General features: G+C 44.6%; 1 protein-coding gene across 1 annotated transcript; it reads left to right on the top strand.

The window, feature by feature from the left end:
* Positions 1 to 277: 277 nt before the first annotated feature.
* On the top strand, positions 278 to 25,907 carry LAPTM5 (lysosomal protein transmembrane 5). Its single transcript, XM_009806939.2, has 8 exons — positions 278 to 405; positions 9,793 to 9,886; positions 18,606 to 18,682; positions 19,387 to 19,515; positions 20,026 to 20,151; positions 20,706 to 20,801; positions 24,055 to 24,147; positions 25,119 to 25,907. Exons 1-8 carry the CDS (start codon positions 319 to 321, stop codon positions 25,191 to 25,193), a joined length of 777 nt encoding a protein of 258 aa, XP_009805241.2. The 5' UTR covers positions 278 to 318; the 3' UTR covers positions 25,194 to 25,907.
* Positions 25,908 to 26,924: the final 1,017 nt, after the last annotated feature.

Raw genomic sequence — 26,924 nt, 5'->3', positions numbered from 1 at the left:
TAGGACAAAGCTGCACCCTGCTTTGGAGCCCTCCTCTCCCCGTACACCTCACCCGCTGAACACCACCTGCCTGAAGCAGCATTTGTGCTGACATTTGCCATCTGGGATGTGCAAGCAGTTAAAGATCCGTTAGAAAAGCAACCCAATTTTGCTTTCTTTATTATTGAGAAATCAAAGACCTCATGTGACTTTGTAGATGACTTAACACATTTATAGACCAGGAAGGAAGTTGAGCTGCACTGCTTGCTTCTCTTTTCAGTGGGGCGGCTGCTGCAAATTCAACCTCATTAACGCACAGCTGTGCAGAGGGATCAGAAAATGACCGCCCAAATGACTGCTGAGCCCCCCAAATGTTGCTTCTTCAACATCAAGACAGCGACAGTCGCTCTAGGGATCTTCCACATGGTAAGTTACAGGACTGAAAGGGGGGACAGGGAGAGGGAGACAAGAAAAAACAAAAGAGAGGTGGAGGTGTCATCTTTGCAGAGGTGTAATCATTGCAGATCACAAGGTTTCCTGACTGTTGACTTTTCTGTGTTCCCAAAAGAGAAAAAACAATGATTTAAGAGGGATGGACAAAAAAGAAGGGGGGGGGGGGGGGGGGCAGGAATATATTTATTGTACTGGCAGGGTTTTTTAACTATTTTTTCCCTGGCTTTCCCAATTGGAGTTCATGGAAACTCACTCCGCTTCCTACTTTTCCCTTGCAGCTTAATGCAGGAGCTCTTACCCGTGCAGGGGTGTGTAACTTGGCCAGGGTTCAGCACGGCTACTTGGACTTGTTGGTTAGAAACTGGGCAGCACGGTGGCAATGGAAACAGTGGGAGTGCTGAAATTATGGGTCATGGGAGGGAGGAGGGATTTAGGTCCCAGGCAAGCAAAGCGCGGGTGGGCAAAGCTGCCTTGTTTCTCTCTCTACGGCCAGTTGGACACTATATGCACCATTTCGGCTTCCGTTTTGATCCGTGGCCGTGTTCAGCTGCCAGGCAGCTGGCGTAACTTCCCCGGGGGTGGTCACAGATGGCAGCAAGCAGAAGCAGCAGAGCCTGGAGGGACGTTTCTTCCCCGCTGCCTGGTTGCACAGAGGTGCTTTCAGGTGGCTTTAAGTCGTACTGAGGATGTGGTTTCTCGCACGGCAGAGGCACTTAAAATAATCCCGTCTGTTGCACTCGCTGTGCACAGTCGCAGCCTGGGAGCCTGCGGGATGATAACGGTTAATGGGGGCTCTTAACCTGCTCCTTGCACAGGAGAAGTGGAGTGAGGGGAGCTGTAGCCTGCAAATATGTGCTGGGCATGGCAGCTGTGGCAGCCGTGCCACGCATGGGAAGGACATGCCATGGTCCCGCTGCAGGATCAGTCGGCTTTCCTGGGGCAGCAGGAGCAATCCAAGCTGCCTGAGCCAATTCTCACTGCACCATAGCCCCCTTCTCGCTCACACAAAGCCAAGATGGTGGTCCGACGTGCTGGTTTAATGGTTTTGACTTCCATGATGCCCTTCCTGCACACAGTGGTGGAGGATTCAATTCATGAAATGAAAGGCAAAGAAATCTACAGCTCAGCTTAGTCACTTTTTTGGATAGTAAGATAAAGGGAAAGCATTCAGTGAGTGATAAGATTTTATAAACACGTCAGGAGCAGCAGCACTGTGGGCTGCTGGAGGCAGCGAGTGAGGGGGGTGGCTGCACTTGGGTGCAGAATCTCTGCAACTCCCTGGTTGGGGGCAGGAGACGGTCCCATGCCAGCCCAGAGCAGGAGAGCAGAGAAACTTGGGTCTACACCGCATCTTCGTGCAAGGTAACTGCCAACACCTTTCCCCTGGCATTACTTGAAAGCCATATTTTAATCTTTTGGGGACCTCAAAAACATTATGAGATTGGTTCAAAGAATCGTGCAATTTTATAACCTCTTTTGCCTTCTGCTTTTTGAGTATCTAGATTACAACCTAGGCAGGCTACTTGTCTTTTTGCCACAAGCTCAAAGCTTATAATCTCACTACTTTGAAGAAAAAGAAATTGCTGCATTTCTTGTGCATTCTCATGACCCCAAGACACAAAAATTGAAACATATGAAAGCTGAGAGTTTGCAGCAGAGCACAAGCAATTTCTGACAACCAATTAAACATAGCCATCACAGAGGGATGGTCATGAACTGTTTAGAAATGGGACCCTCGTAGGAAGCATAGCTAACATCTGAAGAGGAGCTGGCAAAATTAAAGGTCTGTGCAAAGGTGGGAAGCACAAGACAGGGAACTACAACACATTTTCTCCAGAGGGCTACAGGCACGCCGTGCAACGTGAGCTATCTGTTATCAGTGGTGAAACAGAGGTACAGAAAATGAATTATTTTTTCCTAGCTGGGAGGGTGAATCATAAAAAAGCCTCCTTTGTCTTTCTCAGAAGTCAGCAAACGCTTTGAACTGAGGCACATTTTTCTCGTAAGTGTTTCACCATGATGCCAACAATAGAGATTCCTGATTTGCACCAGTGCGTGATGGAAGAGAATGAGACACCACCTCTCAGTGCTGGTGGCTAACAGGGAAAACTTAATTACCAGTGACATCATATGAAAGATGTGTTATTTCAAGAACATTTTGTGGGTCTATTGAAGACACCAGGTGAGTTTTGAACAGCAAAAGGCAGAGAGCCCTGGAGTGAGCCTTCACAGTGCTCACGGGACAGAGTTTGAAGAAGAGGTGCAAAGGTCCACTGAGGGCAGGCAAGAGAAGCTGCTTTTCTTTGCCAAATGGCAAAAGCAGAAGTCATAAGACAGATGTCCGGGGTCAGCCCTGAAGTCCGGCAGCCTCCCAGCCTGTCTCCAACAGCAGCCAGCAGCGGCTGCTTAGAGAAGAAGGTACTGGAAACAGGACAGGTACCAAATGACCCCTGCCCTGTGCATCCTCTGCAGTCAGTACGTCAGAGACTTCTCGAGCTTGAGGTTACATGAAAACTACCATGTTTACTAGCTGTTGTGTTTAATAATCTCCAGCTCTGTTCTGCTCACATTTCCTTTTCAATCATTTCTTTTCCACATTTGACAAATTCTAGTCTAACAGGGCTCTCTATGAGCAGAGGCTGGTTCATACACAGTCTTTTTTATTGCTGTGAATGTTATCCCTCTCCTGATTGTTAGCAGTGGAGACATGATTTAAATCAGAAATTATGTGTGGTATACTTAGTTGTAGTTTATTCCTTATCGTAGATAAATAAAAGGATAGGTATTTGTGACAAAACACTTAGATTCTCTGCATTGCTAACTAGAAGAGGGTAAAGGACTGATCCTGGGCCCTGAAGCCAAGGGATGCTGCCTGGCTTGGGGTCAGCCCCTTCTGCAGCAGATTGGTCTTGAAGAAAAGTAGTTGGAGTGGTTCAAACCAGGGAGCAAGGGAGGTATGGCAGTATGGGCAATCAAGGGTCTAGTGCTGGAGCTACCTATTGACCCTCTTTTATGTGGAACAAGTCTGCACTGAGTATGAATATGACTCCGAGACCATTTTTAAAACAGACTTGACCATCAACCACAGAGTGTCTTAAGCACATTCACAGGAAAGGACTTCGCAGTAATAACTCGGCCTGATATTTTAATGAGGACCAAACTCTCACATTGCAGTCAAAGCCACCTGCATGTGTCCCCTTTCTGCTCTGGCAGGGCATGATTTGGCTTCACCCTGCACCTAACAGATCACAAGCAACATGAACTCACCATGGAATCTCCCCATGGTTTTGGAGAGGATCCTGCAGAGCCACAGCTGGGTCCTGGCTCTGCTCTCCCTCTGCCCGCATTGGTAGTCCCCAGTGCCAGGGCTGCCTGGGTGGGAAGCAGCCCCGTGTCTCTAGATGACAGCCCTGGTGCAGTTCAACCACCATCGCAGTGACCAGCTGGATGTGGCTGGTAGTCAGGAGGGTTTGGGGTCACCCTCTGGAACATTGTGGCGCATCATTGCAAAACCAGAAGAGTGATTACCGCAAGACATGCGCAAGCATGTGCAAGATCAATGCAGGGCATGTGGTGCCAGGGAGCATTGGCAACTAACGCGCAACTTGGGTGTAGACCAAGCAGCCAGAGATGCTCTTGAAGACCCAGTAACGGATATGGGGAATGGACAGGGGCAGCCTGAGTCCTCCGCTCTTCAGGCCTGCTGCTGCTGGCTCCTGTCAGAGTGACCATCACTGCAATACCAGAGCCTCTAACTCCCCAAGTCTCTGCAGGTCCCAGTGTGTCTGTACCTACTGTTATCACTGCAGCGGGTTTCTTTTACACAGACCCCCTTGAGAAACAGTTTGATTTTTGGAGAAGGTTGTCTTGTCTTACTGCTTTAAAAGATAACACAGAATAGCAAATATTTTTTCCCTACCTCTTCTCCACCTTTTTGTTCATGTAGCTGCAGCTGGGCAGAGGGAGGGAAAAAGAAAAGGGGATTTATAACTCAGCAGTGACTTGGATGATTTGCTACTTCAATACTGTTGGTTTGTATCAGTATAAATTATCGCTGTGGGTCCTAGTGATGCATCATAGTGATGCTGGGTGATAGTAATGCCATCAAACACAAGCTCTCAGGCTTTGTGGCAATGTCTCGTCCTCCCATAAATTAGATTTGTCTCACTGCTGATCTCTCCATAGACAGTTGAAATAAATCGTGGGCATTCTCAAACAAACAGGAAAGAAGGAGAGGAATGAGGAGGGGACAGAGTTGTATGATTAGCAAAGCTTCACTGGCTGTTGTGAGGTGACTTGCAGGTGACTTGCAAAGAAAGCATGGAGGAATTTGTCCTTCCACTCATCGGCTCCTCCCGGGCATGGAGAAGCTCAAGTTATTTGACATTAGCTTCAAGAATAAGGCAGAAAAGATGCTTCTGTGCATACAGCATGGGCAGAAAACCTGCAATTCATTTGCTATCAGTCCTTGATTAGAGCCAACGGAGGTCTTAGAAAGCAGCTCGTCTGTAGCTTGGTCTCGCCTCTGTTGCAGCTGACCTCTTCTCTTTGTCAGCTCTTTAACTCAAGGAGCAGAGTCTCATCTCTGGGACCTTCCCCAGGTCCAGTCCTCACCTGTGGACCTGACTCTTGTTGGTACAGAGCTGTGATTCCTTGCACCTTCACCAGGCTGTGGCTGACCCGAGATGTCCAGCAGACCCTGTGCTGCTCCCTTGTCCTCCTGGAGCACCTCTGTTGCACAAACTAGAGGGAGAGAAGGAGGCAGCAGGAAGGAAAAAGATGAAATGTTTTGAAAGGAAACCAAATGGGGGCTAAAACCACTCATCACTTCATCCTACCCTGCCACAACAACCACTTTTAAATTAAAAGAGGAAAAGGCAAAGCACTGAAAGTACGTCAATTGTAAGTGGTGTTATTTGCCTCCAAAGTTCTGGGTGTCACCTGCTTGCATGCACCGCTGTCAGAAACCTTCACAGCACCCCAATGCACTATTGGAGCAACATGTCACCCTCCCCACTGACCCCTGTTCATTATGGCTTCAAGTTCTTCTTGCAGAAACACTGGGTGTGAAAAAAAAAAAGGAGCAGCCATCACACCAAGGCCACATGCATAAAGATAAATTATTTGGAGATGAGTTAAGCTGCACATATTTCAGAAAAAAAAAGCACATGACCTGTAACAGCAGTTTAACTCTACTGCAGCTGCAGCAAAATTATTCACCAGGGAACGGGGGCTGTGTGCGTCATGCTGTTAAGATTCTGCCTTGCAAGACACCCCTAATTTAGCTGCATTGGTTTAATGACTGGCTCTACCTCAGTCCTACACTATTTGGCTAAGCCACTTTCTTTCCTGGTGTTACAAATCTTTTACCAAGAAACTTGAAGCACTCCTTTTAAACGGAGGCAGCAATAAGATGAGGTGTCCTCCAAAAGTTGCAGCTGTAGGAGATAAAATAAGAAGGGCTGGCTGGTGGAGGGGCTGGGGGCTGCAGCACATCAAGTGAGCCATGAATTCAGTGCCGGGAAGTGAAATTTCCTATTTTAAGCCTGCCTCTCTCCTGTCATGACATAGCAATAAGAAAGGGAACTGGATGCTTGGCTGAGCACTCCTGTCTGTCTGAAAGGGGAACCTTTTGGTTTCTTCTGGAGCTGAAGGGTGAATCTTGAGTGAGAATATATACAGCCTTGCGGAGCAAGGAGTGCCAGGCAGACACCACATCAATCTTTCTTCACCTTCTTCTCAACTGAGGCAAGCAGCCCACTGCAGAGGTTTCATCACCTTGTATGTATATTCTCTGGAGCAATAAATGAGATTGTCACATGCCAGGCGGCAGCATGTCAAACCCGAAGTCAGGTGAGGAGAGGTATCCCGGTCCTCACATGGCACTTGTGATGGAGAGCCGAGGGAAAGGCATGCAGATCGTTGTCTGTTTTATCTCATTGCAGTTCAGTGGCTGGTTCTTTCTATGCAAAAGCCCTTTTAAATGGAAAGTTTAAACCAACTTTCACTTTAAAAGTCTTCTCCTCAATCTTTCAGGTTGGGCTTGCGTTTTCTATCTGATGTGTACTTATTTCATGTGACTGCAGTTGGTCTGGTTGTGTGGCTCATTTCAACACTTGGAAGGAAACCAGGAACTCTTTTGCTCTACTGTTCCCCTCTTTGATAGACATTAGAGATGCTCCTTTGCACTGAAGTTTAGGTTGTGGCTCTGCTCTGGCTGTAATTCCATCTGGGATGGGAGCATTTGGGATTTGATGTCCTGCATTCACTCATTTGTCTTTCAGGAATGAAACTGATGTTTAGGGCTCAGATCATCCATTTTCCTGAGGCCTCCATTTAACAGAAACCTGAAAAAGCAATTTCTTCCTATATTTCCCACGTTGACATTTGAGGGGTTTGACCAACAGTAGCAATAAGGGAAGTGAAATCTCTTTGGGAGCATGTGCATGAAACCTCTCAGACAAGTTAGGGCACTTGAATTCAGCATGTGATCTCCATGTGTGGTTAGTTAAGAGATCCTTTACATCCCAGGGGAGACGGTCAAGTGTAGAGAAACTTCAGATCGACGCAATTTCATCCTTGATAAGGTTCAGTGCTTCTATGGGACTTCAAACACTGTTACATTAATCTGAATTCACATTAACTTTCTTGTGTCCCCATGTAATGAGATCTAGATATTTCTCCTTTTCCTATCAGCCTTGCAAACAAATTGCAAAGTTCATTTACTGCATGGCAAAAAAATGAAAAAAAGCAGTGTGTGTCATGTAGCTATTGAAGAATCTGATATCAGACAGGCCAGGAGAAAACGTGACACATCCTTTCTTCCAACTCAGACTCTAGATGGTATTTTAAATTCAGAGGGAAGGCTAGTGGTGGGACACAGGGTCCCAGTCCCCACTACAGCAAGAGTGCGGCTTGGTGAATGCTCACCCTAGAAACAAAAGGCTCTAGGGGATGTGCTACAGCTCTTCTGGAAACTGCACTTGCAGCTTGTGGCACAGAAAGTTCATGAATTTGGTTTTGAAGAGTTTCTAGGTCTCCTGCACCTTACCCAGAGACAGTGAGAGAGTCTGCATTCAGTTTCTGTCTCTGCTGCAGGCCATCCCACCTGGATTTGCTTCCCCATTTCAGGGCAATGCGAAGTTTTTTCCATGCCTTTTTGTTTTGTTTGCTTGCAATGTCAGCCCTAGCACATCTGGCTATATGTTACTCCAGCCTGAACTCTGCCTGGGTCTTATATGGCACCTCCAGCCACTGCTCTGCAAAAGACAAAACATGTTATTTCTTCTGCTCGCTTACAGCAGGTTTGCCTCCTTTCCCTGCAGTTGCTGCTTTTGTGCTGTTTCCCATACACACGGTTTGCAAACACAAGTGCAGACCACAACAGTTCCGGTTCCTCCTTGCCTGCATCACTTCTTTAAGCGGTTGTTGAAACGAAAGGCTGCTGTAGCTATTGTGGAAAAGTTGTTTCAGCTGTACGGTACCCGAGCTTGTGTTGATCTTGGTGGCAGATACAAACCTGCTTCCTGCATCAGTGTGGGGTTCAGATGACTCACAGACAGAGGTTGTGCAATCCAGATAAAATGGCTTCTGTCATTCACCTCTTCATGACAACCTCTTTTTTGTTGATGGTACTTTTGTTGATGGCTCCTGTCCCTGGTAGTCTTCAGAATGGGTGCTACCAATGCCGGTGGGGTGAAGATGGAGAGTCATGTTTGCACAGGTTGCTACATCATTTGTACACCTCCGGATTTCCTCTCCTGCAGATTCAGTTCCCATGCGTCTGAGGAAAAAATGCACAGGGCATGATGGTCCCTGCTTTTCCCCTGTTCTTACTCCTGCTCTCTACTCTCGAGGCTGTGCCCTGTGGCTGCGGCAAGAGGTCCTCCTGGACAGGGGTAAAGCTTGGGCAGAGAAGAAGTGGCAGCTCTTTGCACAGCGGCAGAGAAGTCAGAGACCTTGTCCAGACAGTGAGACAGAGCTGCGGGGTGACAAGCCCGTTTCCTGCATCCTCGGGGAACGTAGCCACAGGCTTCCTCCCCAGCCACCCACACTGCTAAGCCGATTTTAAAGTAACATGACAGACACTATGCTGCTTTTGGAAAGTGCAGCTGTAGGTATAGGACTGGCAGACCATGCTGTGCTCCAGCTTGCTACAGCTTAAAAATGCAGAAGAAATGAAAGACATACAAAGCATGGGGGAGGACAGCAGAGATCAGAGAATGAGGAAGAAAGTGATGAACAAGATGGTATGCATGATGGAGTCAGAAATGTGCCGTCTCACCAGGCAGTGCTGAAACTGTCAGTAGGGTGATGAAGGAGCAATAAATGGCAACAGGGTAGTCCTTTACCCCAAGAGGCATTATCTGCTCTGACAACACTGTGGGCAGTGACTGATACTCCATTGTGGCCTTGGACTTCTTGTTCTTGGATCCACAACAAGTTTGGTCCCCTTGGCATGTGCTGTCTGTAGCACACACACTGGCAGGGTGGGATTGTCCCCAGGAGGGGATGTGGTGGGGTGTCTGGCCTTGTGGCTACTCGTTTCCTGGGTTTACTTGCATGGAAATACCCTGGACCCGCTGTCTGAGGTGCTCCATGGTGAGGTCTCCAGCCTTATGGAGGCCTTCTGCAGCCCCTGACTGGCCAGTGCCCCACATGCAACAGGAGCTCTCCCTAACCCAGGGGTTAGAAATTGATTTTTCACTGCAGTTCATCACTGTTTGGGTATAGAAGTTCAGTGCTAGGACTGAGACTACAGCTCTGGACCTCACTCCATCTCACAGCTTGCTAAACTCAGAATGGGATGAACCATGGAGTCTAGGGTTTGATAGTCCAACTTGGAAACTTGGTGGGGAACAAGAGAAAATTGTTTTGGTTTAGTGTGAAAAAAGCACATTTGGAGATTTTTCTCAAATAAATAAAAGACGGAAAATTATATTTTTGTCAGTGAAGTAGTATAGCTAGACTTACAGAGAGATCTTTATTCTTTTTGTGTTTCTTTCTACATTTAAAATACTATTGCTACATTTAGCTCAATTCTGAAGCAAAATGCAATTTCAAAGTGTAAAGCCAGGATTTTCTGGATAACAAAAATGTTGAAACAAAACTCATTCACTTTGTAATTCCTCCATCCTCCTTCTGGCAGAAAAAGACAGTTAAACCCAAATCATTAATAAACTGATAACTTTTGCCTCAAAAAATCCTTGTACAGGATTTTAAACCCTTCATGACTGTCTCATTTGGAGACCCATCTTGCATTAAGGACTGTGGCCATTGCATGCTCCCTGGAAATAAATTTGTTGATAGGAAGTTGGCCCAGAGCCCATTGAATTGTGTCTTTTGCTTTTGATCTCCTAGGTTATGAGTGTTTTGTTGCTGATTGAGTACTCCCTGGAGGTGGCGAGCGGGAGAGGCTTTTGCAAAGACCTGGACAAGGATTACTACAGAATTGGTAGGTCACTGGGATGCTGGAAAGCAGCAGAGGTCTGTGGGGTTGAGAGGGAGCCCAAGGTCCTGCATTGGTCTCTCTTCTTCATCAAAGAAAATTGGAAACTGGTATTCAGAGCAGATGGGCCGAAAGCTCAGACACAGAGAGAAAATTTAGGCTCTAAAGATGTGGGTTTTGGTTTAGGCCACAGCTGAGCTGAATTTTTTGGAGACCAGTGTGGAGCCAAGTGAAGTAATCTTTGTTTCAGTGGATCAGGCCCTCCATCCAAACTCTCCAGTATTCCCATATACCTTCAGCCTCCCCACTCCCTCTGCAATACACTTTACATTAATCTGACAATCCCGGTTTCCCCTTCTCTTTCTTTTCACCAACTGTAGATCATTTAAGCCTTACACACACTGTTGACTTTCACATGTTGGGCATTTTCCAGGAAAACACCAACTCCTCAACGGCCCTAGTCTGGCCAGTGACCTTGGGGTGCCAGAGTGGGGAGAAATCGTAGCCCCACACTACCTCCTATGCGTACATGGGCTACGTGATGTTGCCACCAATACCCTGCCCTCTATGTCATGCAGCCATCCTCTTCTCATCATCCATCATGCCATGCAGGGGTCTCCTACCTCACAGTTGAAGGCACTTCAGAGTGCCACACGAGCCCACCTCCCTTTCCCCCCATCCCTTTGGCCCCCATCTCCAGATGTTCCCAACCCCTGGTGCTTTTTGCAGAACATTGGTTGTCTGGAAGAAGCAGCCAGACTGTTTTGTATCCCACAAATAGTCACCAACATCATATTCACTGCAGTTGATTGAATTCCTACGGCTTGAACTAAGAAGGATCTAGCTTGGCTTTCAGAGACCTGGCAGATTTCTCACATGGGGTGCCATTTAAAAGAAAATAACACACCAAACCTCAAATATTTCTTAACCAGGCTAATTTTGCATGAAGCTGTTTGGAAGCAAGAAACACAGGGTGCTTTTTCCTTTTCTTCGTCACTTTTCAGTGTAAAACCACAAGTTGAGATAACCCTTCTCTGCTGTGTGCAGATAGATGGAAACCAGACTCCCACACCCTGCACTGTCCCTCCCCGCAGAGAAGGCTCATAGAGAAAAATGCAACCCACAGCAGCAAGGACTTGCCTGTTCCCTGCTTTGCCAGTGTGCCCTTCCCCAAGCTGCAAGCATGCACAGAGAGGCCCCCTGTAAGTGGAGAAAAAAGAAGTACAGCAGATTCCTGCACATCCCAAGCTCACTTGTCCCTGGGGTAGGAGCCAGACACAGTGGACAGCACCAAAAGCAGGCATAGTCACTGTCTGTATGAAATTATTGCTAACAGATGGGTTCATGTTTTTCAAAAGAGCCCAGCTGGGTTTTAGGAGGCACCACTGTGATCCACCAAGGCTGTTTTGAAAGGCATCAACAGTGAGCAGAAGATGGAAATTTTGGCGAGTCCTGCTAATAGGACACCAAGCAAGGGTCTACTGGTTCACATCTTTCACACAGGGCGTTATTTCCAAAGTAGTCCAGTCTGTGTGGGTTGAATGGATATTAGGAAAAATGTCTTCACTGAGAGAGTGGTGAAGCACTGGAAGAGGCTGCCCAGGGAGGTGGTGGAGTCACCATCCCTGGAGGTGTTCAAGGAACGTGTGGACATGGCACTGCGGGACATGGTTTAGTGGGCATGGTGGGGTTGGGTTGATGGTTGGACTTGATGATCTTACAGGTCTTTTCCAACCTTAATGACTCTGTGATTCTGTGATTCTGTGAAGGCTACTTTGCTTAGCTCTGGTTCACACAGGCCCCTCTGGAGCTGTGGCTCAACTCAACACCCAAAGTAGACTTGCATGATGACTGCTTTGGAAAATGCTTTCTGCAGAGCTTTCCCATTAGGACAACATGCAACACACCAAACAGGCTCTAAAATCTTGGTGTTTTGTTGCTTGTTTTTGTTTTGATGTACCTGGCTTGGACATGGGCACAGTTGGAAATATTTTTCCGCAATGGTAGAGTATGCACATACATTCTGACTAATACAGTGATCTGAACTGCTGAAAACTGAACATGTTACTTGCAGATCTGAATACTTTCCCACAGATACAGTTATGTAAAAATGGCAATTGTCTTTCAATATTTTTTGCAGAAAGATCATCCAAGGCAAATAATTTTTACTTTTCTTCAAATATCTAAGTAAAATATTCTTTAAAGAAAAAGAAACAAATCATTGAGGCAGATTTTTCAGATCATTTCCATATGAAACCATTATATACTTCCTAAGCAAGACGTGCATTTCTGCAAATCTGGAGGGTTTTCTTTAAGAATGGAATCATTCCGAGTGAAATTGGCCCCATTTTTAACAACCCCCCCTTCCCACACAATCAAAATGACAGGTCTTCCCCCTCCCCCTTTTCCACTGCCTCCTACACAAAAAGGAACATTTTATAATGAAATCCCCAGCACTTCCACTTGGCTTCTCTTCCCAAGCGTTTCAAAGTGCTCTGCTTGGGGGATTGTGAGTGTTTTCTGATTATAGTTGGAATAAACACAGTGCAACCCTTCTATTTCCAGAAACTAGCAGGGAAGCAATACAGCAAAGCAGTACAAAAAGTTCATTTTGACTTCAAAACCCAGATGGAAGAGTTGGAGAACAATTTGGGGAGAGGTTCTGTCGATGCCCTCAGCATCTGCTGCTCTATTTGTAGATCCTGCCAGATTAAAGCACGTCTCAGAATACATAATGCTAACGCTGTAGTCATGTCCCAAGAATATAAACAAGGCAAGGTTTATGGGGAAATGTTTTTCACATGATACAGTAGGAAAAAATACATATAGGAGTTCTTCGTATGGAATCAGAGCTCCCTCAAGATTTCTCAGCATTATGTTTTGCTGCCTTAAAAAGAGGGGCTGGGATGGGCATCGTCTTCTACAGGTAGGGTCAGGGAGAGGAAGGAGAATTGGTATTGTTGTAGGTTTTTGTGATTGCCAGGCTAATGGGAAGGGTGACTGGGTCAGCTGCCCTTAGAAGAGGGATGCTCTGTCCCTTGCAGCCTGCTACTCCTTGCTGTCTTGGCTTACGAGTTGCCACAGGCAGCACAGGACCGAGAACGCTCCTCTGAAATTTGTTTTTCAATGAAAGTTGGCCAAGAAATTAATATAAGACCTGCTGAAAATGTTGGATTAAAATTGGCAGAAGACACGGGTTCTTCTTTGTCTTCAGGAGCCTTGAAGATGATTTTCCCACCCCTAGTGGGGTCAATACCAGGATGTTGGCTAAAGTAGGTCTAAATTTACTGCCTAATATTTAAGAAATAACAAGAGATTAATTTCACCAGGCAGAGGGAACAGGAGACAAACTCTGCTGTGTGGTGATTTGGGGCATTCAGCTGCAATTTGAAAGAATTAGGTTTACATCTTTATGCTCTGTCTCACATACAGCAGAAATCTGGATGTGCATTTCCCATGCAGCCCCCACCCCCCACCCCGCCCCGCCATTTCCAGTCTATAAGAAATCTCATCCTGGAGCTACGAAGCCTTCCTAGCAAAAGTCTTCTTGGCAGTGCTTCATTCCTGAAAGCATACGAGCTTTGGCAGACTAGCTTTTCCTGCTGGAAAAATAAAACCAAGAAGCAATCCCCCCCAAACCATTTCAGTTAAAACCTCCTTACCACTTCTAAGCCACTAACATGAATGGTTTTCTGCCTTGAAAAGGTTACACCCCACTGCTTGCCGTAGGTCAGATCTTTAGGATGTCTTCAATTCATGCCTGTGTACAGTCTGAGTGTTAATCACTTTTCTTTTTCATTAATGACTATAAAAATTGTCGCTGTGGACTAAGTACAACTCGAAAAGTTGTTTCAATTTCTGTCCAGTCAGCCAAGAAAAATACCTTGGTTATGCCTGGAGCCCTGTGTGCACAGCATATACCATATCCTATTCATACCATTTCCTATGCAGAAAATATTCCCTCCTTCTCTGACAAAAAGCAAATCTGGCTAAAGGGACTGGGAAGCTTCTTTCCCTTGCTGGTCCTGCCCATCTTTTGAATGTGGCTGTCCAGAAACAACTCCCTGCAACTTACCAGCAACACCAAATCAGACACTGCTGTCCTTGACAATCTGTGAATGCAACTGTTAAACCACAGTTTTATGAGCCCTGTTTGTATTTCTCATGCCAGTTTATTAGGCCATAAAATAGAAACGGGTTTATCTGCATTCATGGGAAATATTAGGAGTCATTCAGTGTCCCTCCTGGCTACATTCAGGGCACAAACCCTGATGTGAAGTTAATAAAAAATAGACATTTGGCAAATAAATGCTCTCTCTTCCTGTTGGATGGATGGGGTTTTTGGTACTTCTTGCTAGCATTGCAAATATCTAGTGCAGCTCTGCGGAGGCTCTGTCATATGCCCCCATTCTGGTTACACCCCCTCCCCAAGGAAAATGGAATTTACTTCACAGCACATATATATTCCTTCTCATTAAATTCCCTGAGATCTCTGGGAGACTCCGGTAGTCTCAGAGAATTTGAGTAAGAAAAAGCATAAGAAAGAGCATGTTTGTTTATTTGTTGCTGCTGTTTATTGCTGTATGTTTTTGGAAAACGGTGCACCTCAAAAGGGGCAAGCTCTCGCCAACTCTCTGCCAGCAATGAAGTACCACTGCCAGCACGGAGGTGGCTGTGGAACTGCAATATTCTTGTAGGGAGGAAATTCTAGGGCTATGGGAGTGAAGCAGGCTTTGTGAGGAGCAACATTTCTTCCCTGCCTGATTTTGTAATCATCGAATCCAAGCAAAAGTAAGGTGGATCCCTGGAGGTCTCCAGTCTAACCTCATGTTTGAAACAGGGCTGACTCCAAAGTTGGGGCAGCTTGCCCAGGGCTTTACCCAGTTGAGGTTCGCAGAAATTAGAATTCCACAGCCTCTCTGCATTCCTGTTCAAGACTGCATCACTTATTGTAAGATTTTCCTTCCTTTTATCTGGAATTTCCTTTCTTGTAACAATTGCCTCTTGTCTTGCAATAACAGTCCTTAAAGAGCCAACGCATCTTCTACAGGGACAAACCCTGTTATTCTCTGAACACTCTGGTACTTTTTAAGGTGCTGTAGAGGAAAACAGGTTACTCCTGAGACAGACACCCAGATGAACATGTGGGAGGCAGAGGGGAAAACCACGGAATGATGCCCCTGTGTTTGAGATAATACAGGTGCTCAAGCTTGGCTCAAGATTCCTAAATTCTGCCCTTTTCTGAGGGTTTTTAAGTACAAAAGAGACAAATATTCATCCTACAAAAGCCAACTAAGCATGAAGGGAAATACTGAAGAGACTTAAAAATTAACGTATTATATTTTTGGACAACAGGTGCTGGGCATGGAAAGAGCTTGTTAGTCACAGTGATCTGGTCTCTAGGGCGTGCTGTGGCTGCAAGTGCCTCAAACCCTGGGGATCCCCCAGGGATCTACTGCTGGTTCTGGAAGGTAACGTGCCACTCTGCCAGCCCTTGCAAAGTATTCCAGGTGGCATTTGGCCTCTCTGTAACAGGTACCGCATTCCCGTCTCATGGAGGGTTTGCACAGATGGGGCTAAGCGCCAGCAGCTACCACAATCTAAGGGTGTCACTCCTTTAGCCCAACTGCTAAATGTGCTCCCACAGAGGAAGAAGTCACTCTGTTTAAGTAAAATCTTTGATTACTCAGATCAAATCCGTCGGTACTAAAACATCCCTGGAACAGAGAGATCTGCTGCCAGCAGAAAGGATGACTACATTTGCTGTGAACAAATAGAAGGCAGACAGTGTATGGAAAGTTGTTTTCTCTTGGTTTTCCTTTTTTTTCCATCCCTTTGTGTCTGTAGGGGTGCGGGCTTTTTGTTTCTTTGTTATTTTGTTTAGCGGTTTTTTGATCTAGGTTCTGCTTGGAAAATTCAGCTGGGTTCTGCCAGCAATTAGCCTGCAGAAGCAACGGCCTGTTGCCCAATTAATTAGCGAGCCTGCCGAGAGAGCTGGAGCATGAGACCAGGCAGAAAGAGGCAGAAAAACACAGTTGTCTTGAATCCGAGGAAACACTGTGCTAAAGAGATAAATCCTCTCTGGGGCAAACTTCTGATTGCTGGTTCTGGGAGGAAAAACAGGGAAAAAGGCTTCAGGCAGTCTGGGGTTTAATGGGACTGGGACTGGCTCCTTTTATGGCTGTTCCTACAAAGGCTGAGTCTGTCTTCTTTGTTAAGCTCTTCTTTGTTTTGAGTTTACGCTGTCCTCATGTTAATCTTCGGTTCTTTGCGCACCAGATCACAGCCTTGTCTCTACTCTTCTGCTTCTGAAAGGTGGGTTTGGTTTTCTGCCTTGAAGCTTAGGCTCTTCCTGTGACCCTTGTGAGCTGCAATGCTGTGAGCAGCCTCTTCTGCAGTAAAGCCCTTTCCCCATTGCCCTCTCTGTTCTCATCGGGGGTTTGCTGGATTTGGGGTTTCTTTCTTTGCTGTTTCCTAAGACTTCTTCCTCTTCTGTGTTTCAATTCTCATTACTTTGTGATAAACAGATCCTGCATTTGGGTTTTTTATCAGGTTACAAGTAGAAGCTGGTTTGTGCCATCAAAACTCTTTTTTCCTGATGTAGGTTAAGTGTTTGCTGGATACTTCTAATCACTCCCTTAGGTCTTGAATGTCTGACACCTCCATGTGCAGCAACTCATGTAGTGCTGCTCCCTCTCTTGAGATGAGCTATTTTTGCATCTTTGAGTGATGCAGCCTCCTCATAGGGTTTTTCTCTTTGAGCCCCAGAAAGGAAGAAGCTTCTCATTCTCAGGGAAGGAAGTACTGGTCAAAGCTTCTTTTCAGACTAAGGGTTCCTCATCAGAAAATCTCATTTCTAGAGGAGACTCAAGTGTGTTGCTAATTCTTGAGAAGACAGTAAGGGAAGTTACAATATCTTTCATATCAACACAGTTAAATGAAATAAAGTGCACTCTCTGCTAGCCGAGTAAGGATGTGAGGAGTGTTGCTCTTGGTGCCACCTGCTCTTGCTGCCAGATGTGGCTCAGTCCAGCTATCAGGCAGGTCCTCTACGACCCTGGAAAGGTTCCAGAGCTTCTCACTATTGTCTCTGGTCCTTTCTTCAACTGGCATTTGTCCATACCCACATTGCTTAGCAGAGCCTGGATGCAGCACTTGACAGTTTGCATACGCTGCAGCTGCTGCATCTAATGGGCGCCTGTCTCCTGCCAGATGTTGTGGGCAGCACCGGGTGGTAGGTCTGCCCTTCTCCAGCATGGCTCTCCCTTAGACTTGGGCTGACTGTTTGCATTTGCTGCCTCAATCACAGTAACTGGCCAAATTATGAGATAGCTGTGACTCCTCCGATGCAAATGTTTTGTTGCTGTAAACAGCAGTGTTGGTGTTATCTGCCTGAAAAAGAGGGATGGGTTTCTCTGCCTCAACATCTTTGTAAAAAAGCTATAGGCAAACACTCAAAGCTGGGGGAGATGGAGGTGCATTTTCATGGGGAAAAAATGGGTAATATGGAGCAGTGAAGGATTTCAGAGCAGCTGGAATATATCAGGGAACCAACAGGCTAAAGCACAATTTCTAGCTTTCTTTATGAAAGTAAGTGAAAGGGGTAATGGAAAAAATAGAGTTAGGCACTAGATTTATTTAATAGCCATGGAATAAATTGGGCAGTTGGCAGGGGGGAAAGCAAACCAGTAATCAAACACTTCTGATGTTTGAGAAACATACCTATGGAAAGGATCAGTTGCTTTAAAAAGGTCAGAAAAGTTAAAAGTTTGGCTCTTTTCTAATAAAATTAAACCCTTTATTCAAGCGTTTGGAGACCCCAGACAGACTGTTGCTATTTTAAACTCAGGTAAAGCAATAAGAAAGAAATCGGAGAGCGAGTTGCCTTTTTTTTTTTTTTTTTTTTTTGAGAAACAAACCAATGTTACAAAAAAACTGCTACGAAGACCAAAAGTGTAGTGTATACTGTACAGTGCAAGCAAGGCTTTGGTAGTCACCATCAGGGCAGGTTGCAATGCCAGGAGGGAAAATTGCTTCTTGGGAACTGTTCAGGAGGAAGCTACGTTTATGTAAGAGATGACCTTCCTGCATCCAAAACAGCTGACAAAGATTACCTTCAGCCCTGTAGGCAGAACTGTCTCACGTTGTTCTTCTCACACCTTTATTTTTAATATATGTATATGTTGCATCCTACAGCTACAGAGAGCGCAGGTGAGATATTTCACCCTGAAACTCCATGGCCCATACTAGCAGTGGGTGGTTAAAACTTGTGCTTCTTGTCTGCTTGAGGATCTCACAGATCTTTCACCAGATTTCACTGTTGGTTGCTTTATCTGTCTTTGACTCATAATAATTTCCAGCTCAGACTTATTAATAGTTAGCTAAAAGCACTCTGCCTTTTTTTCTGCTTCATTTTACCTTAATATTGTAGCCTAGGATATTGTAAATTTTAGTTCAGGCAAGAAATGCTTTTGGCTCCCACGTGCCTGAGCTGACAGCCTGCTCAACCCAGTGGCTAAAGAAACAGAAGCTTCAAAGACAGATGAAAAAGTGGGTGTAGAAGGGGAAAAGAGGGTTACCTTCCAGCTGCATGGCATTCATTCTCCCACATACACAATTCTTTCTGCCAGGTTATCACACTTTAACTCTTCCTTAGAGGTAGGATTGAATTGGGATGTTAAGCTCCAGCTTTTAGTAATGTAGTAATTACTTTTATTATTTTCAGCTGATGTGATAACCAGTTTCCTGCTGATCGTCATGCTGTTTATCATCAGCTTCAACCTCCTCCTCGGTGTGGTGAAGGTATGTGCTCCGGAAATGATATTTAGCTGCCGGCTGAGGCCTCTCTGAGTTAGGAGGTATTAGAGGAGGGAACTAGAGGATGCTCACTGAAAATGCTGAAGTATGATCAAAAGTGCAGACAAATATCTCCGCTCTCTTACAGTGGGGGAAGGCAGCTGGTTTGCAGTCTCAGGCTCAGCTGCAAGGCTGCTAGCTGCCAGATTTACCAAATCTGAGTGACATTTCCATCAAGACTATTTTTTGTGTTAAGGAATGGAAATGTTCTGATTTGGAAATGTTGGTTTATTGCCTCGTTTCCTTGCTCTTTTTCAAGTCAGATCCTGGAAGGGAACTGTAAATCCCCTATTGCACTGGGAATTCATTTCCCATTTCAGGAGAAGAAATGACCGTGCATTGGTCTGGGAATCCAGCTTTCTCTGTAGTGGTAAACTTTGGGGACAGCTGAATGACAGCTCTGATGGGATCAAGTGCCATTGTCGCATAGTGAAAATTCACAGAAACTCTCCAAGGGGGTGAAAAAATCAATGTTGATGTCCTTCATTGTTTCTGAATCAATTGTCATCTCGGTATGTGGAATTAGATGCAGAAATTCCAGGAAAGTATTTATTCTTGGAGTACCTTAATATATGACCTTTCAGGTGTTGATAACTGGTCTCATTCTCCCATTCAGAATAGAAATAACTGGCATTGCTTTTCTTTCTCAGAAGAGGGAACGTTTCCTCATCCCGTTCCTTGCTCTACAAGTCATGGACTTTCTCCTCAGCCTCCTGACAATGTTCAGTTCCTACATACAAGTCCCAGCAATCATTTCTGTGTCCTCCCTTAGCCACGTGGTAGGTAACAGCTCACTTCTGGGGTGGTCTTCTCTGTTCTCTATGAGACGGAGACCTATGTGTAATGTAGAAATAAAGGATCATTATCTTGGGCCACGGTTCTTCATGGTGAGATAGTTTCTGTACTGGCTGGAGATGGGATGCAATCCTTGGGGGCTAGAGGGTGCGCAAGGAAAACTAGTGACAGCTGGGACATTGTTTAGTTTCCCATGCCTGGGAATCTTTCTGTTGATTTTATTTCTGTCTCATGGCTTTGGGGAGGTCGTTCTGGGTGTGCCCATGCTAGGAAGGGTTTGCTGGAGATAATCTAGGAATATCGCTGCTCCAGCCAGAGCCTCTTCCGTGGCACTTGTATAAATCAGCCCAACAAGATCGTTTGCTCATCATTTTGGCTAGTATAAGTGAATTAAATAGCTTAGGCTGTCAAGGTGAACAAAGCACAGGCCCTGTGTAAAATGTGACGCAATCTTGTAATCATAAACAAATTCCTGTTCCCTGCCCTTCCTGCAGCAGGGACACTCGAAGATCCCTTTCCTGGCTCTGCAGCTGCTGGACTTCTGCCTGAGTATTCTCACTCTCTGCAGCTCTTACATGGAGGTCCCCACCTACCTCAGCCTCAAGTCTTCAGAAAATGGGGTAGGTTATGAGCGAGCTCAACTGATTTTTCATGCTGTGAACCCCTATGAAGTTTCCTTCTGTGGCTGTTAAGACAGAGTAAACTTTCTCTGATCTGTACGGTACGCCCAGAACTGCTCTGTTTGATGACAAAAGAAGATTTTCCATATGTTCTCACCAACACGGTGTTCTTGACTGACAGCTTGCTTATGCATGTGTTTCTTAAAAATACACCTTGTTTTTCTTGTAAGAATCTTATGGATGCAAATTGCAGAGCAAAATGATTTGGATAGAGCCTGCCTGCATGCATTGAGAATGCATCAACTTTTCATCTTTATTAAACAGTCATACTTTTAGTTCTCATTTAAATAGTCTTCTGAAAACCTTTGCTAAAGGAGTGTAAACAGTAGGAGGAAAAAAATATCCCTGTACTCTTTCTGATGAGGAAAGGAAGGTGGCCTGTCCCACCTTTCTGAGAGGCGGGCTGAGAAATTTGCTGAGATCTCCACCACTTTGTGTGACCCTGGTAGAGGGAACAAGCGTTTATGATTGAGACCCTCTCCCTCTTTTCACAGGGCTTTTTGCCAACCCTGGAGAAATTACCAACAGAGGAATATGCCAAAGTGATGGTCACCTTCACCATTGCGTTCATTGCTGTCCTCTTCCTGAAGGTAAATGGCTGCAGGGTCTGGTGAGGCTGAAATGAACCTCTCTTACCTGGGGGATAGGAGGAATTGGTTTTACTTCTGTCTCAATCTGCCAGGGCACTGGAAAGCCTTGTTGATCTCTCCTTGGGCATCACAGGGGCTACGCCCCAGCATAGTGTCTGAGGCAGGTCTAATATTCAAATCATTGGGTTTATGCTTCTGCAGATGTGAGTTATAAAGCAAAATCTCTCTTATATCCAGAAACTATTACTGCCCATTCATCTCTAGAAGGATAAGATGTTTGAAAACACATCTAGGAAACTCTTCTGCTATCGTGTGCCAAAATAAATTAGATCATTAAGCAGCAGGCTAGATCTTCCACTTGGGTAAGTCGCTGTATCCGCAGTGATGTAAGCGGAGTTATACACACTGATACCCTGAAATTTAATTAAAACCCGTGAGCTGCTAAATCCTGCTTACATCTCAGAAAACTCCACTGTGAGATGGTTTCTATTCTTCTTGCTTCAGTGGATCAGAAACCAGGTTTTTCACTGGGGGGTTTCAGACCAGCTAAGAAAACCAGATCTTTCCAGGTACTTGAGCAGATTCTGTCACAGTGAAAAATGCTACTTGTTAGTTGGAAAGCATTTTTTTATGCAGGCTCTTCCCAGGTGGCCAGACAAGCCAGTGTGGAGTGGAGTGTTTTGTATGATTGCACTGCAGACATGACTTCAGCATATCTTTTAATATTTGCATAAACTGCGCAATAGGAGTGGAGATAACCCTGAAACCGAGCTGGCAGTGTGGGTCTTCAGCAGAAATCTCACTGACCTGGCAAATCAGTTGATTTGAATTTTCCACAGGGTTAGCTACAGGACTGCTTAACTTGCAATGACTTCTCGTGCTGAAGTTTGTAGGAGGAAGGATAGGGGGAGGATAATTAAAACAAAAATGGACAGGCACAAGTACTCCTTGGTCTACTAAACTCCCCAAAACAAGTCATTAGGAACCCCATCCTTCAAACTTAGTGACAATCCCTCTCTTCTTCCATTTGTAGTAAAACCATTTTAATGAGAGAGTTCCTTTCAAGTGATAAAGTTCTGATGAGGAATGTGGCAACAACATAAAACATTTTAGACCTAAAAAGGCCATTTGGTCAATTTAGGGCCCATTGGTTTCAATTCACTGAATGCCCACACCAAGGTAGCATCTAAATATGTTGGACTAGCCCAGGATCTTTTTGTATAAATTGACTTGCTTAATGACCCATCACAAGCATTTATTGCTCTTACACTAAAATGTCGTTTCTATGTATCCGGTGCTGTTTGCCTGCCAGCTTGCAATTACTGTCTCCAAATAGTTATCTGCATCCCACACCATAGCATAATTCAGCTAAAAGGTGGTCTGCCAGATGAAGAAGAGATGGGGCACCTGCCCCACAGAAAGCCTCTGCCAGTGACCTCGTATCAGACCCACAGCACTTTGCTCAGCCTTTTGACAGGATTTCTCTGACAATGCTAGGGGTATGGTAACGCTTCTCTCCCTCCTCTCTCTCATATAACACCACCCTTTGCAAGGAACATGTCCTGTTGCAACGTGGAAGTCTCTCCATGCAACTTCACAGCTCCTTACCAGTGTGGTGGCTGGTTGTAGGTTTACTTGTAGAGCCCCAATGGTGATATCATCAGTTGTTCAAGTCTAAGGTCTTTGGAGATGCAAAGTATTCAAAGGGCAGAGTGAGTGAAGGGGTGATGCTTACATAGCCCCATTAGGGCAGTCTCTCTTGCTGACCTGTGTATCCACAAGTAATCTTTACCTCACCTAAGTATCATGAAGTCATCCCCACCACCACAGTCATAAGAATGCAGAAACCAAGGGGAATAAAACATTTCTGATGGGAAATGATAGAAAGGGTTTAACATAATTATTTCTGAAGTAGCTCGCTTCCTGACCTCTAGGATAAGCTTCCCATCCACTTATAATGTCAACGGATGCCAGAGAAGTTTTCCCTCTTCAATTCAGTGTGGAGAAGGGTATCCTACAGTGACTCATGAGTGTTTTGAGTTAGCCAATAGTGGGATGATCCCAAGGTCACTGGCTGCCTTTACATAAGCTGTGTGTACTAATGTATTCTGCTCGAAACTGCTATTACTTGCAGCAGTCTTAACTGAAGTCAACATCATTGAATTCGGTGTAGATACCAGGTTGGCACTGCAGCAAACTCCTCCAGAATCAAAATCAAAGAAAGGATTTTTTTTGGTTTATGATATTTTAAAATTTATTGGTGTTTCTTTCGCGGATGAGTGGGGTGTTTTGTACAGTTTATATGATGGCTTCAGTGTCTTGCATGTTTGCTCTTTGTATGAAGAGGCTTTTGGAAGGGTTTTTGCAATATTTTCTAAAGGTGGTCAAAGTTCACCTCCGGAAGTTTGTTTGAGAGATGAATTCCTTCAACTCAGATACTTCATTCCTTGTTCTCATTCCTCGTCTTGGCTTTGTGTCAAGACAAACAGTCCTCATTGTTCTAGGAAATCCTAAGCTACAGGGCTTGTTCCTGGGGCATATATCTCCTTATGCTCCTTTAAAAATGCCAACTGTTTTTGAAGTAGAGTCTTATGCCAATAAAAATAAGAGGCACACGACTTTGCTTCGCTGCACAGAGTAGGGAAAATATTTATTTAATATGGTATGTTTCACAGGCCTTGTTTATTTTCTTGTGCCACAATCTGTCTGTCAATCGATCCATTTTTCTCAGAAAAGCTCTATTTATTGCATCTTGTAACTCTGTGAGGTGCAAGGCGGTCTTGTCAGAAAAGTGTAACTATTGCAAGTATAGGATTTTGTTGAATGAGCTGACCTTTCAGGTCAGTCCTAGTTGACCAGGGAGTCTTGGATCTCCGGGACGTGATGTTGTGCCCAAGGTGCTTTTCTGAGACATCCAAGCTTTGTAGCCTGCTCAGAAAAATAACGTGAAAGCATGCTTTTCTTTCCTAGCTGATGACATTGTGCTCTCAGAGGTCTTAAGCATGTGCTTTATATTTAATAGTATTACTAGTCCTACTGACATCCCACACCGGTGTACTCTTCCAAATAGATGGGAGTTGTCACCTTTGTAGTGAAGGATCAAGAGAGACTGATTTAAGGCCCTGGGACACATGGGCCCAGGCTTCTACCTCCAGAGAAGAGAGTAGGACAATAGCAGGCTGATGGCAAAAGTGGATGTGTTCTTGTTGACTTGCAATGCAATGGCAGACTTCCCTTTCCCTTTTCTTCTCAGGCCTATATGTTCAAATGTGTCCTGAGCTGCTTTAAGTATATTAAAGCCAGCAAGAGAGAGGAGGTGAAAGTCGACCCACAAGCAGTTGAAAAGGTGAGTAAAGACTGCTTCAGATTTACACCATGAAAAGGCATGATTTAGACTGATGAGAGGCATGATGATCCTTACTTTTGCTTCTTTGGTGGTCTGAGAGATAGTTCAACACTTCAGATGCGCATTAACAGGTACTAATAATCAGTTTCCAATTATATTATATTATATTCCTTTAACTTTACTTTTGTATAAAATCTTTCAAAGTCAATGGTATCTGCAAGGAATCTGAAACTGAGGCTTCAGGCAAGGCAGATAAACGGGAATATATCACTTGTATTCTCTGATCCAGATATGTGTTTTTAATTTCAGTTGAACTTTGGTTTCTGTGCATAATAGTTCTACCCTTGTTTAAAATTAAGTTTGTCTTCACCTTTCACTGGATCAATGTCTGAGAGATTTGGTGCATTGCCCTTCATCTTAACATTTTGCTAAATAATTAATATCAATGCAGTTCCATAGATTACTGATGATCTCTTTAATAGTAGCATCCAGCTGCTCTGACACAATGGAAAGATATTGAAGACCTTCCAAAAATATGAGATATTGCAAAGATGGATGAAAAAAAGAATATGGAATGTTAAGTGTAGGCATTTGTCTTGTTGAAACTTGGCAAATATGATGAGCCTTGTCTTCCCAGCAGTGTGTGCCCCTGCTGTGCATGCATCATGGCCCTCTGCAATGATCTGAGCTTACCTTCTTTGCTTAGGCAATGAGGCTTATATTCTGGACATTAAAGAGCCTTGGTCCATTTATTGCAACCATGCTTTGGGAGAAGGAGATGGGACTGGTAGCAAAGTGGTTATAAAATGCTGCTGATCTCTAACCCTTCTGGATTTCTGCCCTTTATGTCTCACAGCCCATGTGGTTCTTTTACCCTGCTTTGAACTAGGTACAGAAACACACCCAAGATCAAATCCAGTTGAAACCCTTCACGTGATCCCCAGAGCATAATTAATGGTCTTCTCTTTCAGGCTGTGCTGCCGTCATATGAGGAAGCCTTAGAGTTGCCTTCCAAGGAATCCCCACCGCCCTATGTAGCAATCTAAGCTTCACTCATGGAGAGAAGACGACATCTGTATTGCTGTTGGTGTCTCTTATCCCTTCTGTCAGATAGTCAGCTTCATTAAGAAGTCCTTACTTTATAGCAGTATCATGCTTATTACAGTCCAACTCACTTTATGAGCCTACAAGGAGTGACGGTGAACCACTGGAGTTAGTGCCTTGCTCTACACTGGCGGTTTTGACTTGGTACTACCAAGCTGCAGTGCCAATTTTAATAAACTTGGCACCAGGCACCGCAGAGGTTCCCGTCACTGGCCTCTGACATCTGGCTAATGTGAAGTGTAGGCACTGGCCTGAATCCCTTGTCAGGCTTGCTTTATGCCAACAAGATGCTGTTTCTCATCTGTCTCACATCCAACTCAGCAGCTGAGACATTTAGGAAGTGGAATGGGAGGAAAACAGGCAAGTACCTTTTCGCTGAGATAGTCCAGCCTTGAAGCTATGCTAACCAGCATCTTCTAATGAGGACCCTACAGGAAAGGGATCAGCAAAAGGATAAAGATTTCAAATGAAATACAATGCACCTCTCATCCTGTCTGCTTATGATGATGATTGATAGTGTGTACTCTGGAACATCCAACATGCTGGAATTGTCACAGTATTGCTCTGCCGTTTTATACCTGAGTGTTTGCATTCTTTTGCTTTTAGTGTGACTTGAAAGATGAGTTTCAATTAAAAAGATGTAAATGGTTTCAATACTTTGTTGTCTGATTTCTGAATGATGATGTCCTTGCTGTCTGAAGTATGTTGCAAGGAAGCAATAGTTTGCTTTCTAAAAAAAATTAGTTAGCAAAAGTGGTACTTTCACCTTAGGCTGATGTTATCTCATGTGTGTGCTGCTCACAAAGGAAAAGATGGTATTTCTAACAGCCAACCTGTCAAATTCATCTAAAAATCTAGCTTGTTCCTTCCTCTTGTACAACATCGTCAGTAATAAAGATCCTGCTTTCCCTGGCACATTCACGACTGACTCGGATTGTACAGGTCAGTCTCTGTAGATGCTAGTGAATAAGTGTTGCTGATGACAGATGAGAGGTATCTGGAATTTAGCATCTGCTCATCTTTTTGGATCGTTGCTTGCTTTTTAAAACAACTCAGTATGAAAGTGTAATTTGCTCAGTAGTAACTATTCCACAGTGTGGACCACAGCCTGTGGTCTTTGTTCTGCTCTGAAACAAAACAACAAGCTTCAATGGAAGATTTGCCAAAGTATGAATAAGAAATGTCAATGCTGGCCCATGCTCTTTTCACTGGATGTATATTTGTGTATATGAGGATGAAGATAATGATGTTGATCATATACTTTCGAGCTGGTTTTCTCATCACTGAAGAGGGGTGATGATTCCCTTTCTCTGTGCTTCATCTCCCTCATTCTGGGGACCAGGATACTCAACAACAGACATGAAGTCTGGAAGGGTGTACCACAATGACATCTTAATGTCTCCAGTGCTTTTAAACATGCTTAAAATCACTCACAAAAGTACAAACCCCTCAAATTCTTAAAGCAGAAAATTATTTTTCTGACCCTAAATCTGGCAATTGTGTAACTGTGACCAAAGAATGAGACCAACCCAAAATTCAACCAGAAAACCTTGCAGAAGCACGTGAAGAGCCCAGCTCCTTGCATCAAGGTCCAGCCCAGTCTCTTGCTTAATTAGGTGGAGAGATAAAACATTATCTTTGAAATTTGAATAATCAATAGGCTACAGTACCTT

The sequence above is a fragment of the Gavia stellata genome, chromosome 29 (assembly GCF_030936135.1).
Source record: "Gavia stellata isolate bGavSte3 chromosome 29, bGavSte3.hap2, whole genome shotgun sequence".
Taxonomy (NCBI): domain Eukaryota; kingdom Metazoa; phylum Chordata; class Aves; order Gaviiformes; family Gaviidae; genus Gavia; species Gavia stellata.
This window is presented reverse-complemented; position numbering and strand designations above follow the sequence as displayed.

What these genes read in the sequence shown, in the direction of transcription:
- LAPTM5 (XM_009806939.2), top strand. Translation starts at nt 319, where the DNA reads ATGACCGCCCAAATGACTGCTGAGCCCCCCAAATGTTGCTTCTTCAAC. An exon ending in CTCTAGGGATCTTCCACATG is followed by an intron (nt 406 to 9,792) that starts GTAAGTTACAGG and finishes TTGATCTCCTAG; the next exon opens with GTTATGAGTGTTTTGTTGCT. An exon ending in TCCTCCTCGGTGTGGTGAAG is followed by an intron (nt 18,683 to 19,386) that starts GTATGTGCTCCG and finishes TTTCTTTCTCAG; the next exon opens with AAGAGGGAACGTTTCCTCAT.